The sequence below is a fragment of the Mobula birostris genome, chromosome 8 (genome assembly GCF_030028105.1).
Source record: "Mobula birostris isolate sMobBir1 chromosome 8, sMobBir1.hap1, whole genome shotgun sequence".
Lineage (NCBI taxonomy): Eukaryota > Metazoa > Chordata > Chondrichthyes > Myliobatiformes > Myliobatidae > Mobula > Mobula birostris.
In genome coordinates, this window is record NC_092377.1 from 27,122,134 (window position 1) to 27,136,820 (window position 14,687).

At 41.8% G+C, this 14,687-nt stretch overlaps 1 protein-coding gene across 1 annotated transcript in view; it reads right to left on the bottom strand.

The window, feature by feature from the left end:
* LOC140201990 (regulator of G-protein signaling 7) overlaps positions 1-14,687 on the bottom strand; it is a 486,715-nt gene that overhangs the window by 195,226 nt on the left and 276,802 nt on the right. Inside the window, exon 2 of the mRNA XM_072266857.1 lies at positions 10,998-11,094. Coding sequence (XP_072122958.1) covers positions 10,998-11,094 — 97 coding nt within the window. The remainder of the gene's footprint in view (positions 1-10,997; positions 11,095-14,687) is intronic.

The window sequence follows — 14,687 nt, forward strand, 5'->3', positions numbered from 1 at the left end:
GCAACCAGCACACTCTTGTGTAAAAGACAGCACCTCACAGCTTTGAACTTTGCTTCTGCCACCTTAAATACATATCCTCTACACTTCCTACACTTGGAAAATGGTTTGTGCTGTCTATCCTATCTATGCCTCTCATAATGTTATAACCTTTGATAGGTCACCTCTCAATCTCCAGTGCCCCAGAGTAAACACCCCAGATATATCCAAATTCTCCTGTTTGTTCAATCTAGGCATCATCCTGCTAAAGCTCTCCTGCACCCTTTCCAAAGCCTTCACATGCTTCCTGTGAGAAAGAAACTTGGAAGTGCAGCTTCATGGATTAACATATTTAGGATGTCTCTAGATTTGTTCCAGAGATCCCACTGATGAGGAATATATTGAGATCGGCATGAATCCCATATTACACAGCATATCACATATTACCACATAGGCAGCACGTCCAATCAAACGAGAATAGTTCTCCACTTCTGAGTGATTTGCCAAAGGTACTGTGTTGTTAGGATGACACGGTGCAGAAGTGTGGCTGTCAGGACGCCAGGGATACGAGTGGATTTGATCCAGATGACAGTCAATCACAATATGTGACAGTGTGAGAGATTGTGATTGAGTGTGTAAGTGAAAGAACAACTAAATGTCAAGAGCAGATGGTATCCTTGTGAAGTGCTAAGATTTGGCAGGGAGGAACTTTAGTCTCAAATTCACAAACTCATCTTTCGTGTCCGGAAAGAGTAGAATGTGCCAAAGGCCTCAAAGATGCCGTCATCATGAACACATTCAAGAAAGGAGCCAAGTCCAATTGTGGTCATTGCAGAGAGAAACACCTCCTCAACTACATCCTGTCTCCTGTCCCCTGAACTGCAGACAGGATTCTGCCCATCTACAGAAAAAAGGCACATGGTTTTCACTGTACATCAACATCAAAGGGAATACAGGGAGAAGCCTTAACCACTGTGTTCACAAAAGATTTTGACTCCAGTCAAGAGGGTTTCTGGAGCCTCCTTCTCTGGTTTGGCTGCCCACAGAAAATGATCTTCATCTAATATCTGCTTCACGATAGTATGCAAGCCATGATCATAACCAGCAGATACAACCTCAATGCAGCCTGACATCAAGCAAGGCCACATTAACGCCCAACACTTTGCTCAGTCTTACTCACCACAATACTGAATTTCACCTCCAACAGCTTCCTGTCTGAGTGAGAAAATCTACAGGGCATATGTTCCACCTATATGTCTCTGCTCCAAAACTCCAATTTCAGTCAGGAAGTTGATGTAGGCAGAAGGCCAGGTATACAATTACCATCCTTTTGGTGGCAGAGTTCTAAGTTGTGAATGACTATTTCACTGAAATACAAGCGCTTTCCACTTAAACGTCTGCAAGCATCCTTTACTAACCTACCTTTTCTGGACAATACTGACCACCAATACTTTCCTATACAATACTAATCACCAACAATAAATGCATCATCCTGGAATTCCTGGACTGCTTTTCATATATTGAGATATATCTCTCTGCAAAAATAGATATCATTGATGAAATTCACTGTCACCTAATATGTGCCAACACAGCATTTGTTAGAGAAAAAAGCGAATCTTGATGTACAATTCATAGCTCACTGGAAGGAGCCACAGAAGGTGCTTGCCTTCTTCAACTGAGAGATGGAGTATTCTTGTGGAACTTCTGGAAAGGGTATAGAAAAGGTTTGCCAGGATGCTGCCTAGATCTAGGGTATCAGCTAAATGGGCTTTGATTGGAGTACTGAGCAGACGCAGTAGAAGCGTTCCCGCACAGGTCCAGCGAAGAGCTTTAAAAACCCAGTCCTCATAAAAGAGGGTTATCAGCTAGCAGAGCGGTCATCATGGGAGCGGTCTGAGCCAGAGTGGAAAGACTTTGGTGAGAACAGGCGGAGGCAAGGTAAGTAGGTAAGATCATTCCTTCTTTCTTACTTAACTCTTGAGGGAACAGTGGGTATGTCTACAGAGCCAGTGTTCTGTTCTGGGTGTCAGATGTGGGATTTTTGGGAGACTACCACCCTCCCTCATGGCCACATCTGCAACAGGTGCATCAAGATGCAGCTCCTTAGAAACCGTGTTAGGGAACTGGAGCTGCTGCTTGATGACCTTGGGCTTGTTAGGGAAAATGAAGAAGTAATAGACAGGAGCTACAGGGAGATAGCCACTGCAAGGCTATAGGAGACAGATAAATGGGTGACTGCCAGGAGCGGGAAAGTAGAACATCAGGTAGTGGAGAGCATCCCTGTGGCAATCCCCCTCAACAGTAAGTACTCCATTTTGAGTACTGTTGGGGGCGGGGGTGGACCTTCCTGGGAGGAAGCAACAGTGGCCATGCCTTTGGCACTGAGTCTGGCCCTATGGCTCAGAAGGGCAGGAAACTGAAGAGGATGGCAGCAAAAATAGGGGACTTTATAGTTTGGGGGACAGATAGGCAATTCTGTGGACACGAAACAGAAACACAGATGGTAGTTTGCCTCTTAGGTACCAGGGTCTGTGATGTTTCTGGACGTGTCCACAATATCCTGAAAAGGGAGGGTGAGCAGCTAGAAGTCACGGTTCACATTGGTACCAACGACATGGGTAGAAAAAGGGAGGAGGTCCTGAAAACAGAATACATTGAGTTAGGAAGGAAGCTGAGCAGCAGGACATCTTTGGTAGTAATCTTTGGATTGCTGCCTGTGCCACATGACAGTGAGGATAGGAATAGAACGAAGTGGCAGATAAATGCGTGGCTGAAGAAATGGAGCTGGGGGCAGTGATTCAGATTTCTGGATAATTGGGATCTCTTCTGGAGCACTTCAGTGGCTGAGATGGGAGAGAATGCACATGTAACAACTGTTGCCCGGGTGCTTCACCAGTCACAGCTTTATGGGAGAGTGCCAAAGAGAAAGCCAATGTTGAAAAAAACTCACATGAGGTCTATGCTAGAGTTTGCCAGAAGGCATGTGGGAAACTCTGAAGTCAGCTGGAAGAAGGTTCTACGGTCTGATGAAACGAAAATTGAGCTTTTTGGCCTTCAGACTAAACTCCATGTTTGGCATAAGCCAAACACCGCACATCATCAAAATCTCACCATCCCTACCATGAAGCATGATGGTGGCTATATCATGCCGTGAGGATGCTTCACTGCAGCAGGCCCTGGAAGGCCTGTGACAGTAGAGGATAAAATGAATGCAGCAAAATACAGGGAAATCCTGGAGGAAAACCTGATGCAGTCTTCAAGAGATCTGTGACTTGCAAAAAGATTTGTTTTCCAGCAAGACCATAGCCCCATGCATAAAGCCAAAGCTACACAAGAATGGCTTAAAGTTATTGTCCTAGAGTGGCCAAGTCAGAGTCCAGACCTCAATCCAATTGGGAAGAATTGCAGTGTTCAGATGTACAAAGCTGGTGCATAGCTTACCCAGAAAGACTCAAGGCTGTAATTTTCTGCCCAAGGTGCATATACTAAATACTGACTTGAAAGGGGTGAATACTTATGCAATCAATTATTTTATGCTTTATATTTGAAATTAAGTTCGATCACTTTGTAGAGATCTGTTTTCATTTTGACACAAAAGAGTCTTTTTCTGTTGATCAGTGTCAAAAAAAGCCAAATTAACTCCACTTGATTCAATGTTGTAAAATAATAAAACATGAAAACTTCTGGGGGGGGCTGAATACTTTTTATAGGCACAGTAATATGAATGTAAGGAAGGATAAGCCAATGATTGGGGTCAAATGAAGACAGAGCAAAGAGTTAAATTGTACCACAGAGGCAAAATTCAAAAGGACAAATAATGCAGGACTGAAGGTGCTGTATTTAAATGCACTTAGATTTCGCAATAAGGTGGATGAACTCATGGCACTATCAGAAATTGGTTGGTATGACATTGTGGGCATCATTGAGTCATGGCTGAAAGCAGGCAATAGCTGGGAGCTTAACATCGAAGGATAAGCAGGAAGGTGTAGGCAGTGGTGTGCCTCTATTGGTAAGAGTTGGAATTACATTTTTAGAAAGAGGTGACATAGGGTCAGAGAATGTCAAATCTTTGTGGGTGGAGTTAAGAAACTGCAAGGGTAAAAAAAACCATTATGGGAATCATAAATAGGCCTCCAAATACTACCAAAGATGTGGAGTAGAGATTGCAAAAGAAGCTGAAAAAGGCATGTAATAAGGGTAATGACTCAATTGTAATGCGTAACTTCAACATGCAAGGAGATTGAGAAAACCAGGTTAGCATCAGATCGCAAGAGAGGGAAATTGTTGAATGCCTATGAGATGGCATTTTAGAGCAGCTTGTCCTTGAGCCTTCCTGGGGCAATCTTAGATTGTGTGCTGTGTAATAACCCAGACCTTATTAGGGAACTTAATGTAAAGGAACCCTTAGAAGGCAGTGATCATAATATAAAGCAGGATATTTAAAGTTTTTTCCAGTTATATAAAGAGTAAAAGGAAAGTGAGGATCGATATTGGACCAGTGGAAAATGATTCTGGTGAGATAGTAATGGGGGACAAAGAAATGGCAGATGAACTTAATGAGTTCTTTGCATCAGTCTTCACTCTGGAAGACACCAGCACTGTGCCAGAGGTTTTTGAGTGTCAGGGAGCAGGAGTGAGTGCCTTTGCTGTTACAAAGGCAATGGCAAACTGAAAGATCTTACAGTGGATAAGTCACCTGGTCCAGATGGTCTACATCCCAGAGTCCTGAGAGACGTTGCTGAAAAGATAATGGACGCATATGTTGTGATCTTTCAAGAATCCCTTGAAGGAGGACTAGAAGTTTGCAAATGTGACTCTTTATGTTGAGAGGAAAGCAAAAGAAAGGAAATTATAGGCCACTTAGACTAACCTCAGTGGTTGGGAAAGTGTTGGAGTCTATTATTAAGGAAGAGGTTTCAAGGTACATGGAGACTAATGATAAAATAAGTCAAAGTCAGCATGGTTTCTGTAAAAGGAAATCTTGCCTGACAAATCTGTTAGAGTTCTTCAAGGAAGTAACCAGCAGAGTGGGCAGAAGAGAGGAAGTGGATGTCATTTACTTGGATTTTCAAAAGGTATTTGATAAGGTAACACACATGAGGCTGCTTATCAAAATACAGTTCTGTGGCATTACAAGAAAGATACTGGCATGAGGAATGGCTGACAGGCAGGAGGCAGCAAGTGGGAATAAAGGGGGCCTTTTCTGGTTGGCAGCCAGTGACTAGTGGTGTTCCTCAGGGGTCAGTATTGGGTCTGCTACTTTTCTCATTCTTTGCTAATGATTTGGATAGTGGAACTGATGGCTTTGTTTTGCGGATGATACAAAGATAGGTGGAGGGGTAGGTAGAACTGAGGAAGCAGTGTGATTGCAGCCGTAGACAAATTGGAAGAATGGGCAAAAAAGTGGCAGGTGGAATAGCGTTGAGAAATGTATGATAATGCATTTTGGTAAAATGAATAATAGTGTGGACTATTATCTAAATGGGGAGAAGGTTCAAACATCAGAGGTGCAGAGGGACTTATGAGTCCTCATGCAAGACTTCTGTAAGGTTAATTCCCAGGTTGAGTCTCTGGTAAAGAAGACAAATGCAACGTTGGCATTTATTTCAAGGGGAATAGAGTATAAAAGCAAGGAGATAATGCTGAGGCTTTATAAGACACTAGTCAGGCTGTACTTGGAGTATTGTCAACAGTTTTGGGCCCCATATCTCAGAACAGGTGTGCTGTCATTGTACAGAGTGCAGAGGAGATTCATGTGGATGATTCTGGGAATGAAGGGGGTTAACATATGAGGAGCTTTTGGCAGCTTTGGTCCTGTACTCACTGGAATTTAGAAGAATGCAGGGGGATGTCACTGAAATCTACAGAATGTTGAAAGGACTAGATCAGGTGGATGTGAGGAGGATGTTTACTATGGTGGGGGTATCGTGAACCAGAGGGCACAGCCTCAAAATTAAGGGGCAACCTTTTAGAACAGAGGTAAGGAGGAATTTTTTTAGCCAGGGAGTAGTGAATCTGTGGAATGCTCTGCCACCGACTGTGGTGGAAACCAAGCCTGTGGGTATATGTAAGGTGGAAATTGATCGTTTCCAGATCGGTCAGGGCATTAAAGGGTATGGCAAGAAGGAAGGTGCATGGTTTGAATGGGATCCGGGATCAGCCATGATGGAATGGCAGAGCAGACTTGATGGGCTGAATGGCTGATTTCTACCTCTATGTCTTATGGAGAGGTTGTTTTCTCTGGAGCTTCGGAGGTAAAGGAAGGACCCAATAGAAGCTCATAAAATTATGAGAGGCACTGTGAGGGTAGACTGTCAGGATCTTACTCTCAGGGTTGATACTAGTGGATATTCATTTAAGGTGAAGGGGGAGCTTTGAAAGTAGATGTGCCAGACAAGTTTTTTTAAATAGTAGGTGCCTGGTTTAGGGTTACAGGGGTAATGACAGCAAGAGAAATGATAAAGACATCAGGTGAGGTTTTGAAGTCAGACACATAAGTATGGAAGAATATGGGCTACATGCAGGCAAAAGAGCCTTAGTTTAATATGGCATTTTGATCAGCACTGACATCATGGGCCTATTCCTGTGCTTTTTTTTCTACGTTTTATAAAGAGAAAGATCTCAAAAAAAACAACAAGAAGTGCATAGCCTACGAGATAGCAGTGATCCCTGCTTATCTCTGTGTTTCAGAGATATAGACTGCTCAAGCAGGCAACTCAGAGCAATGGAAGACTACCACCACACTAGCTCCTCAAGATCCTCAAATCCACTCAGAATAAAGAATCCAGTAACAATTTTCTCCCTGGCCACCATTCCCAGCATACATGTCATTTGTTTGCCCACCTCAGACGAGATGCCCAATGAAGACATTCTGTCCCATGCCCTATCAGTATCATGGGAATAGATCACTAAGTAGAAAGAGGAAATGATTCAAAATTATTCAAAAATGTGCTCCAAATCTCCTTGAAGCAATGCAATGTCCTCATCACTCCCCATCCCATGGTACCTTCCCATACAACTGACGGAGATGCAAAGGAGTGCTGTTGCAGGAAAGTAGCATCCATTATCAAGGACCCACACCATCCAGGACACGCTCTATTCTTGCTGTTGCCATCAGGAAGAAAGTACAGCTGCCTCAGGACCTGCATGACCAGGTGCAGGAACAGTTATTAGCTCTCCATCATCAGGCTCTTGAACCAAAAGGAATAACTTCACTTAACTTGACTCGCTCCATCACTGAAATATCTGCACAATCCTTGGACTGACTTTCCATGACTCTTCATATCATCTTCCCCATATTTATTGCTTATTTATTGCTATTAATATTATTAATAATTTTTTTCTCCTTCTTTTTGTATTTGCACAGATTTTTATTTTTTTCCCACATTGGTTGTTTGTCCATCCTGTTGGATATAGTCTTTTATTGATTCTATTGTGTTTGTTATGTGTTTGCCCATAAGAAAATGAAACTCAGTGTTGTATATGGTCACCCATACACACAGTATTTACCTTGGTAATATCGTTGAAATTTGGACTTTGAACTTCGAACACCTGTCCATTCACCTCTTCCTTTCCCAGTTTCAGGGGCCAGAACAAACTTTCATTTACACTACATCGCTCTGGTGTCATGCATCGGGTGTTCTCAGTGTTGCCTGCTCCAAAATGGAGAAATCGGACACATTTTGGGTGATGACTTTGCAAAGCACCTTTGCTTAGTCTGCAGCAGTGACTCTGAGCTTCCTGTTCTGTGACTCTTTAATCCTCAAAGTTCCTTCTTTCTAAGCACTTTGTGGCTTAGTGAGGTGCAATGTAAACAAGAAGAAGACCTTGTCTTCAGTCTAGGATTTCTACAGCTTTCTGAACATTGAATTTTCCATCTTCAGGTAAGCTCCCTGTACCTACATCTCTTCCTCACCCCAACTTTTTTTAAAGTCTCATTGACAGTCAGTACTTCTGCTCTTTATCACCTGATCTGTCTTAACCTATGTCCATGTGGTACTTTATCATAAACCACACTCCTCAGCAGCTGTGCTTTGAAAACTGGAACCCCTTCACTTATCCCTCAGTTTTGAGGAGGAGTTGCTGATCAGAAACATTGACAGAGCAGTATTGCTTTTGTTCTATTAGTCTCTGATTTGAATGCCTTACTTATTTGAACCTCCACAACATTTTGCAACAGAGAGTTCCAAATATTCACTACCCTCTCGAGTTCAGAAAATTCCTCTCTTCGCTGGGCAACACACGCAAAATGCTGGAGAAATTCTGCAGATCAGATTGCATCTATGAAGAGGAATAAACAGTTGATATTTTGGGCAGAGACCCTTCATTAGGACTGGAAAGGATTGTGGAGGAAGCCCTAATCTCTGTCCTAATAGTCTTTCCTTACTCTGAAACTGGTGTCTGACTCCTTGACCAGGGAAAGCATCCTTCTTTTATCTACTAGATCAAGACCAATGAGAGTTTTGTAAGTTTCAATGAGATCACTTCTCATTGTTCTAAAATGCAGAGAACTCAGGCCTACTGAGTCTTTCACAGGGCAAACCCACTATCCTAGAAGTGATTAATGACTCTTCATTGTATTCCCATATCGACAAGTATGTCTTTTTTTAGGTAAGGAGGCTAAAACTGTGCACAATACTCCATTCCTATATAATTGTAGTAAATCATCTTTACTCCTGCACTCCAATTTTCTCGTAATAAAGGGAAACACTTGCCTTCCTGATTACTGGTGGCAGGTGTTTGTTGGTGTTCGGTTACTTGTGTACAAGGATACTTAGGCCCCTTTAAGTATCATCAGTTTGCAGTCTCCTAGCATCTTCTCTCCAGCTTTATATTTTCATACATCCATGCTATTGCCCCCACCCCTTACTTAGCTTCCCCATATCCTCTTTAAGCCCCTTTACATCTCCCTCCCTACTCCCAAAATCCATCTTTTTTGCGTTAGTGTGAAACTTGGAAATATGGATGTCGGGAGATGTCTGTACAGATTTCCATTTTCTTACTTGGATCACCATGCAGGCTTCAATGACCTGCAGTTCCATCTGCTCCCTGGACCCCCCTGTAATTTTCACTGATCACTATATTATCCAGATAAAACCCAGATTGGTCCGGGTGAAATCCAGATTACTCACAGGTGGGTAAGCATCTCCCAGAACATTTTGCTTCAAAGACTCCAATTGTCAAGCATTCGCTTGACTGATGCAGTATATCCACTTTCTCTCAATACTCATTGGCTCTTGGTTTTGGGGTCTGAATAATTTAACCCATTGCATGTTGGGGTTAGAGTGGGGACAAGGCTGGTGGGTGTGACTAGCGAATTACTATCCAACACAGGGTCAGATGAACCCAAACCTTTACAACAATGCTGATTAGTTTAAATTAGTGTGAACAGAGTACAGGGAGGAGATGGAGAGCCCAGTGACGTGGTGTCATGACAACAATTTTCCCCTCAATATCAACAAAATAAAAGAGTGGTCATTGACCTCAGGAAGGGGGATGATGCACTTGCTACATCAATCATTCTGAGGGCGAGCAGTTTGAGAATTTCAAGTTTCTTGGAGTGAGCATCACAAGCAGCCGGGACTGGCCCAGCCACATTGATGCCATGACCAAGAAAGCACACATCAAAATTCTACTTCCTCAAGAGGTTCAACAATTTGGCATGTCTCCTTTGACCTTCACCAATTTTTGTGGAAGCATCCTGTCCAGAAGCATCGCAGTGTGGTCTGATAACTACTCTGACTGTGACTGCAAGAACATGCAGAGCTGTAGATACAACCTAGCACATCACGGAAACCAGACTTTCCTCCACAGACTCTACCTGCACTTCTTGATGCCTTGGTAAAGTTGAAAGCAGTATCAAAGACTCCCAACCACATCAGACATTCTCTCTTCTCCCACCTCCCAGGCTGCTAAAGGTCTATTGTATGGTTCCCTAGTACAATAAGACTCTGCCTGGTTGTGACTCAGTTCCTTAGTGTCTACTTCTACTGCGCTATGTACTTATTCTGCATGCTGTTATTGTTTTATCTTGTACTACCTCAATGTTTCATTGCAATGAATTTGTTGGCCAAAAAAAAGTACAATCGACAAATCAGTGGACACAAATAAGGGCAGTGCAAACGGATAAAGCAGAAATCTTTGTTCTTGCTATGTGGTTGCAGGAAAGGAAACAGACATTTTGTGAGACTGCCTTTGCAGCTGCTACTGTGTGAACTGTTTGATGAACACATTCTTGCTCAGTAATAGCTTAAACAGAGCAACTGAATGTGGACACGAAGGATTTCTGCTAATGATCTGCCAAACCTGAGACCATTCTGAGATAGGAAGCTGTTTGTTATATAAAATGGCAGGCTTGAAGAAGGAACAGCCTGTCATCTCGTCATCTTGGCTCACTTGAAAAGAAAAGAAGAAATTATCTAGGGTATAAGGCCAAAGGGAGAGCCATAAGGCAATACTGCTTGTCACCTTGGGCTACATCCAGTGAAAAGCAAACACAGGTCAGTCAGAACAGCTTGACCCAATGAAATTGAAACGTCACAGATTGATCCGATAATGAAAAGAATAAGAGTGGACAATTTTGGGAGAACAGACAGCAGCATCTCTGTGGAGACCAACCATTACACAAGTGAATGACCCACAACAGAATCATGGTGATTACGTTGGGATCAAGAAGAACTTCTTTTCTCAGGCAATACCTTTTCTGTCTTTGCCCTTTCATTAAGGATCAGTGAACCCAGTGGGTGTGCGCACAGGTGCTTAGTTTTGTAAATTCATATGATTGCTAACTGAGCCAGTAAATACAGATTCTCTCTGTGCCTAACTGATCATTATTACTGAGGGTTAATACTTGTAACAAATTGATGTGAATGAATGGCTTGTAAGACCAGTGTTTCACTGTACCATAGTGTAAACTCATTTTCCAGTTTACCCAATCTTTTCTGTGATTGTATATTTCCATAACTTCTCCACTGTTGATGTTGAACTTGAATATGACTTGATCAATAAAACCAGTATCTTACCAGAAAATACACTGGGAATCTTTGACAAAAAACTTTTGACTGTGCGAATTGGAATCCCATTTTTCTCCTCTTGCATTCGTGCTATGACATCTTCCATCTGCAAAAAAAAATCAGACAGTATGTTCATTATATGGCTTTTTCCTCTATGCTTTCTTAAAATGAATTTTACGGTGGCATTTTTTTGCTATTCTTTAGAGTTGTGGTGAATTCGTTTGCCTTTTGCACATGATCTAACTTTGTATTTAACATAAGGCTGTCTTTTGTCTAAAGCAGGGGTTTCCAACTTGGAGTCCACAGTCCCCTTGCTTAATGGGATTGGTCCATGGCATAAAAAAAGTTTGGGACCCCTGGTCTAAAGGATTAGCAGGATAAACCATGGTATTGTTAATAAAAAGGTTTATTATCTACAATGAAAAACATTGAAAATTATAAAATAAATATAATTGATCCTTTCACAGCTTGGAATTGATTTAACAATGATTTTAAAAAGCCTTTCTAATTCCTCAGAATGTGCATCACTTTCAAAAACAATCCACTGAGTACGCTGGCTGTCACTTTGCTTTCTAAGTATCTTTATCGATGCACTTTGTGATGTAGCATATATTTATTTTCTGGTGGCCGGATCATATATTCCGGGAACAAATTCTGAAAGAGTATCCAGACAATGACAGAGCTGTCGGCAAGGAATCATGAGACCTAGGGAATTTAATGTCCATTATTTGTTTGAACTACAGTTTTGGGCCAGTTGCTTGCCAATGTTGGGCTTCTTCAAGTACAACACCAGGATTGACTGACATTCTGTTTGTTTGCTTTCAGAGTCTTTAATGGAAACCAGTTATGTAGGTCTTCAGCCTGTCTGGAGCCAGGTTTTGCAAGTTGCCATGGCAATCTGTCCTTTTGGTGTCTTTAATGATGTGTAATTCAACGGTTTTTCTTCATTCAGCCTGTCTGGAGCCGATTTTATTCTTTAATATAAAGTTTTTGTTTATCTTACCTATTTTTAAATCCATCTAGAATCTTTACTCTACAACTCTTTCCAAGACAAATCATGTGTTTATCGAAATTCGCAGATCATTTGTCCAACATCCAACATTGTATGAACAGAAAGGTCCTGCTACTAAATATTGAGAATACCAAAGCCATGGTCATCAACCCGACTATAAATTCCATTCCCTAACCATCGTCTCCAGACTTGTCTCTGATGAGTAGCAGAACCTAAATTAGTAATGTGGGTTTTAGTTAACCACAGAACAAAATTTAGATCCAGGCAACACTTACAACACGCTGGAGGAACTCAGCAGGTCGGGCAGCATCTGTGGAAACGATCAGTCAACGTTTCGGGCCGGAACCCTTCATCAGGACTGAAGAGGGAGGGGGCAGAGGCCCTATAAAGAAGGTGGGGGGAGGGTGGGAAGGAGAAGGCTGGTAGGTTCCAGGAGAAAAACCAGTAAGGGGAAAGATAAAGGGGTGGGGGATGGGAAGCAGCGAGTGATAGGCAGGAAAGGTGAAGAAGGAATAGGGGAAAACACAATGCTGCCTGACCTGCTGAGTTCCTCCAGCGTGTTGTGAGTGTTGCTCTGACCCCAGCATCTGCAGAGTATTTTGTGTTTAAAATTTAGATCCTAACACCAAGCCATCACAAAGCTGGCTTATTTCCATCTCACTAACTCACCTGAGCCTATCTGCTGTAAAAATCCTCAGTTAAGTCAACATTGCTCCCAGAACTTGACTACTCAAATCCATAACTTTCTCCCAGTGCTGATGGGTGTCTTAACCTTTTGCCTATATCCTAACTTGGACCAAGTCTAGTTCACCCATCAGTCCTGTGCATGTTAGCTTGCAATGATTCCTGGTTAAGCAACAGATTAACTTTAGAATTCTCATCCTGGTTTTCAATTCTTTCTCCAAGTCTCAATCCTCCTGAATGCTAATCTTGTTCAGCCCTATAGCTTAATAAGACACCAGGCCGCTTCCAACTCTGACTTCTTGCATATTCTTGAATTGCATTACTCTGCCAGTGGGGACCTGGCTTGCAGCCACTTCCTCTGTCACTGTTACACTTTACTCTGTTTTAGTTTGACCTTATTCTACCTCAATGCACTGTGTAATGATTTGGTCCATGTGAATAACATGCAACACCGGCATTTCACTGTATCATGGTACATATGACAATAATACACCAATTCCAATTGCACTAAGATCCAGTTCTGACAAAGGGTGCTGAATCTGAATAATTATTTTTTTTCTCTCTCTACAGTTGCTGGCCGATTTACTTAGAGTTCCCAGTATTTTGTGCTTTTATTCCTATGCTCTGGAATTTCCCAGCATTGCACTGGCATGAGGGAATTACCTGCAGCTGTAAGTACTCTTGGCTCCAGCAGTGAAAAACTGATTTCAGTTTTGTTTTCAGGCCAATATTTTTGCCAATGATTTTGGTCCTGAAATCTCCATGAGGGGTTGAATACTAACTTTGTCCAATGGCACCTACATGAAGAAATACTGAATGTTTAGTTATTTTGAAGGTACCTTATAAATCCAAGTTGCTGTTCTTATCCCCTACTTACAACATTTTGAACGATTCTTAATTTCTTTCTCCTGAAAAATCTAAGCTTTTTATTTATTTGGTTCTTTCATGAACACTCAAGGCTATATATTTCAGAATCTTCATGTTCTTTCACAATTCAGCAAAATAAAAATGCTATTTTAAACATTTATCAACAAACATGGTACAAAAGATTGGAAATATGAGCCCATTAATTAAGAAGGGAATTTAGATTGAATAATTTTGTCCTAAAAACAAACTGACCAGAAAAATACCAGAACATAGCGAAGGTCCTTTGCTTTCAGTATATGTTTTAGTACAGATTCTAACTGAGAAAAGGTTGATCCGGAGTCTCGCAGTACTCCCCAAGGTAAACAGCTAAACTTTGGCAACATTATGTAAGGAGAGCAGAGTCAACAATGCATTTACGTTTATGTGACGTTCTTCCAAACATTATTCCAAAATTACAACAACCTTTCCAAGTTGTGTTGAGGTAAGCGTGCCCTATCAGTAACAATTTATATCACATAATTATTGACAACAAAACTGACATCCATTTTCCCCTGCAAGAAATGACAGCAATTATGCACTTCTATTCACTGGGCATTATACCAGGGGTGATTGATAAATTCATGGCCTAAGGTAGAAGGAGTCAATTTTAGAAAACCTAGCACATTTATTTTTCCTACATTTACACACTTAGTCCAGCGGTCGTGGAGTATACAGATCCCTTCTTTGTAGAAGTCGGCATCTTGGACCTCCAGAAGTGGTCCACAGCAGGGGTGATTGATAAGTTTGTGGCCTAAGGTAGAAGGAGATGAGTTATTAACTTCAAACTTTCTGCATAATCACTCATAGAGTTGAACTGCACGTGCATGTAATGAGAGCTGTATAACTCCTTCTACCTTAGGCCACAAACTTATCAATTACCTCTGCTGTGGACCACCTGGAGGTCAAAGACGCTCTTGTTACATGCATGAGCAGTTCAACTCTTTGAGTGATAATGCAGAAAGTTTTAAGTTAATAACTCATCTCCTTCTAACTTAGGCCATGAACTTATCAATCACCCCTGTACAAAGAAGGGATCCGTTTGCTCCGCGACTGCTGGACTAAGTGTGTACATGTAGGAGGGGACTAAGTTGAAAAAT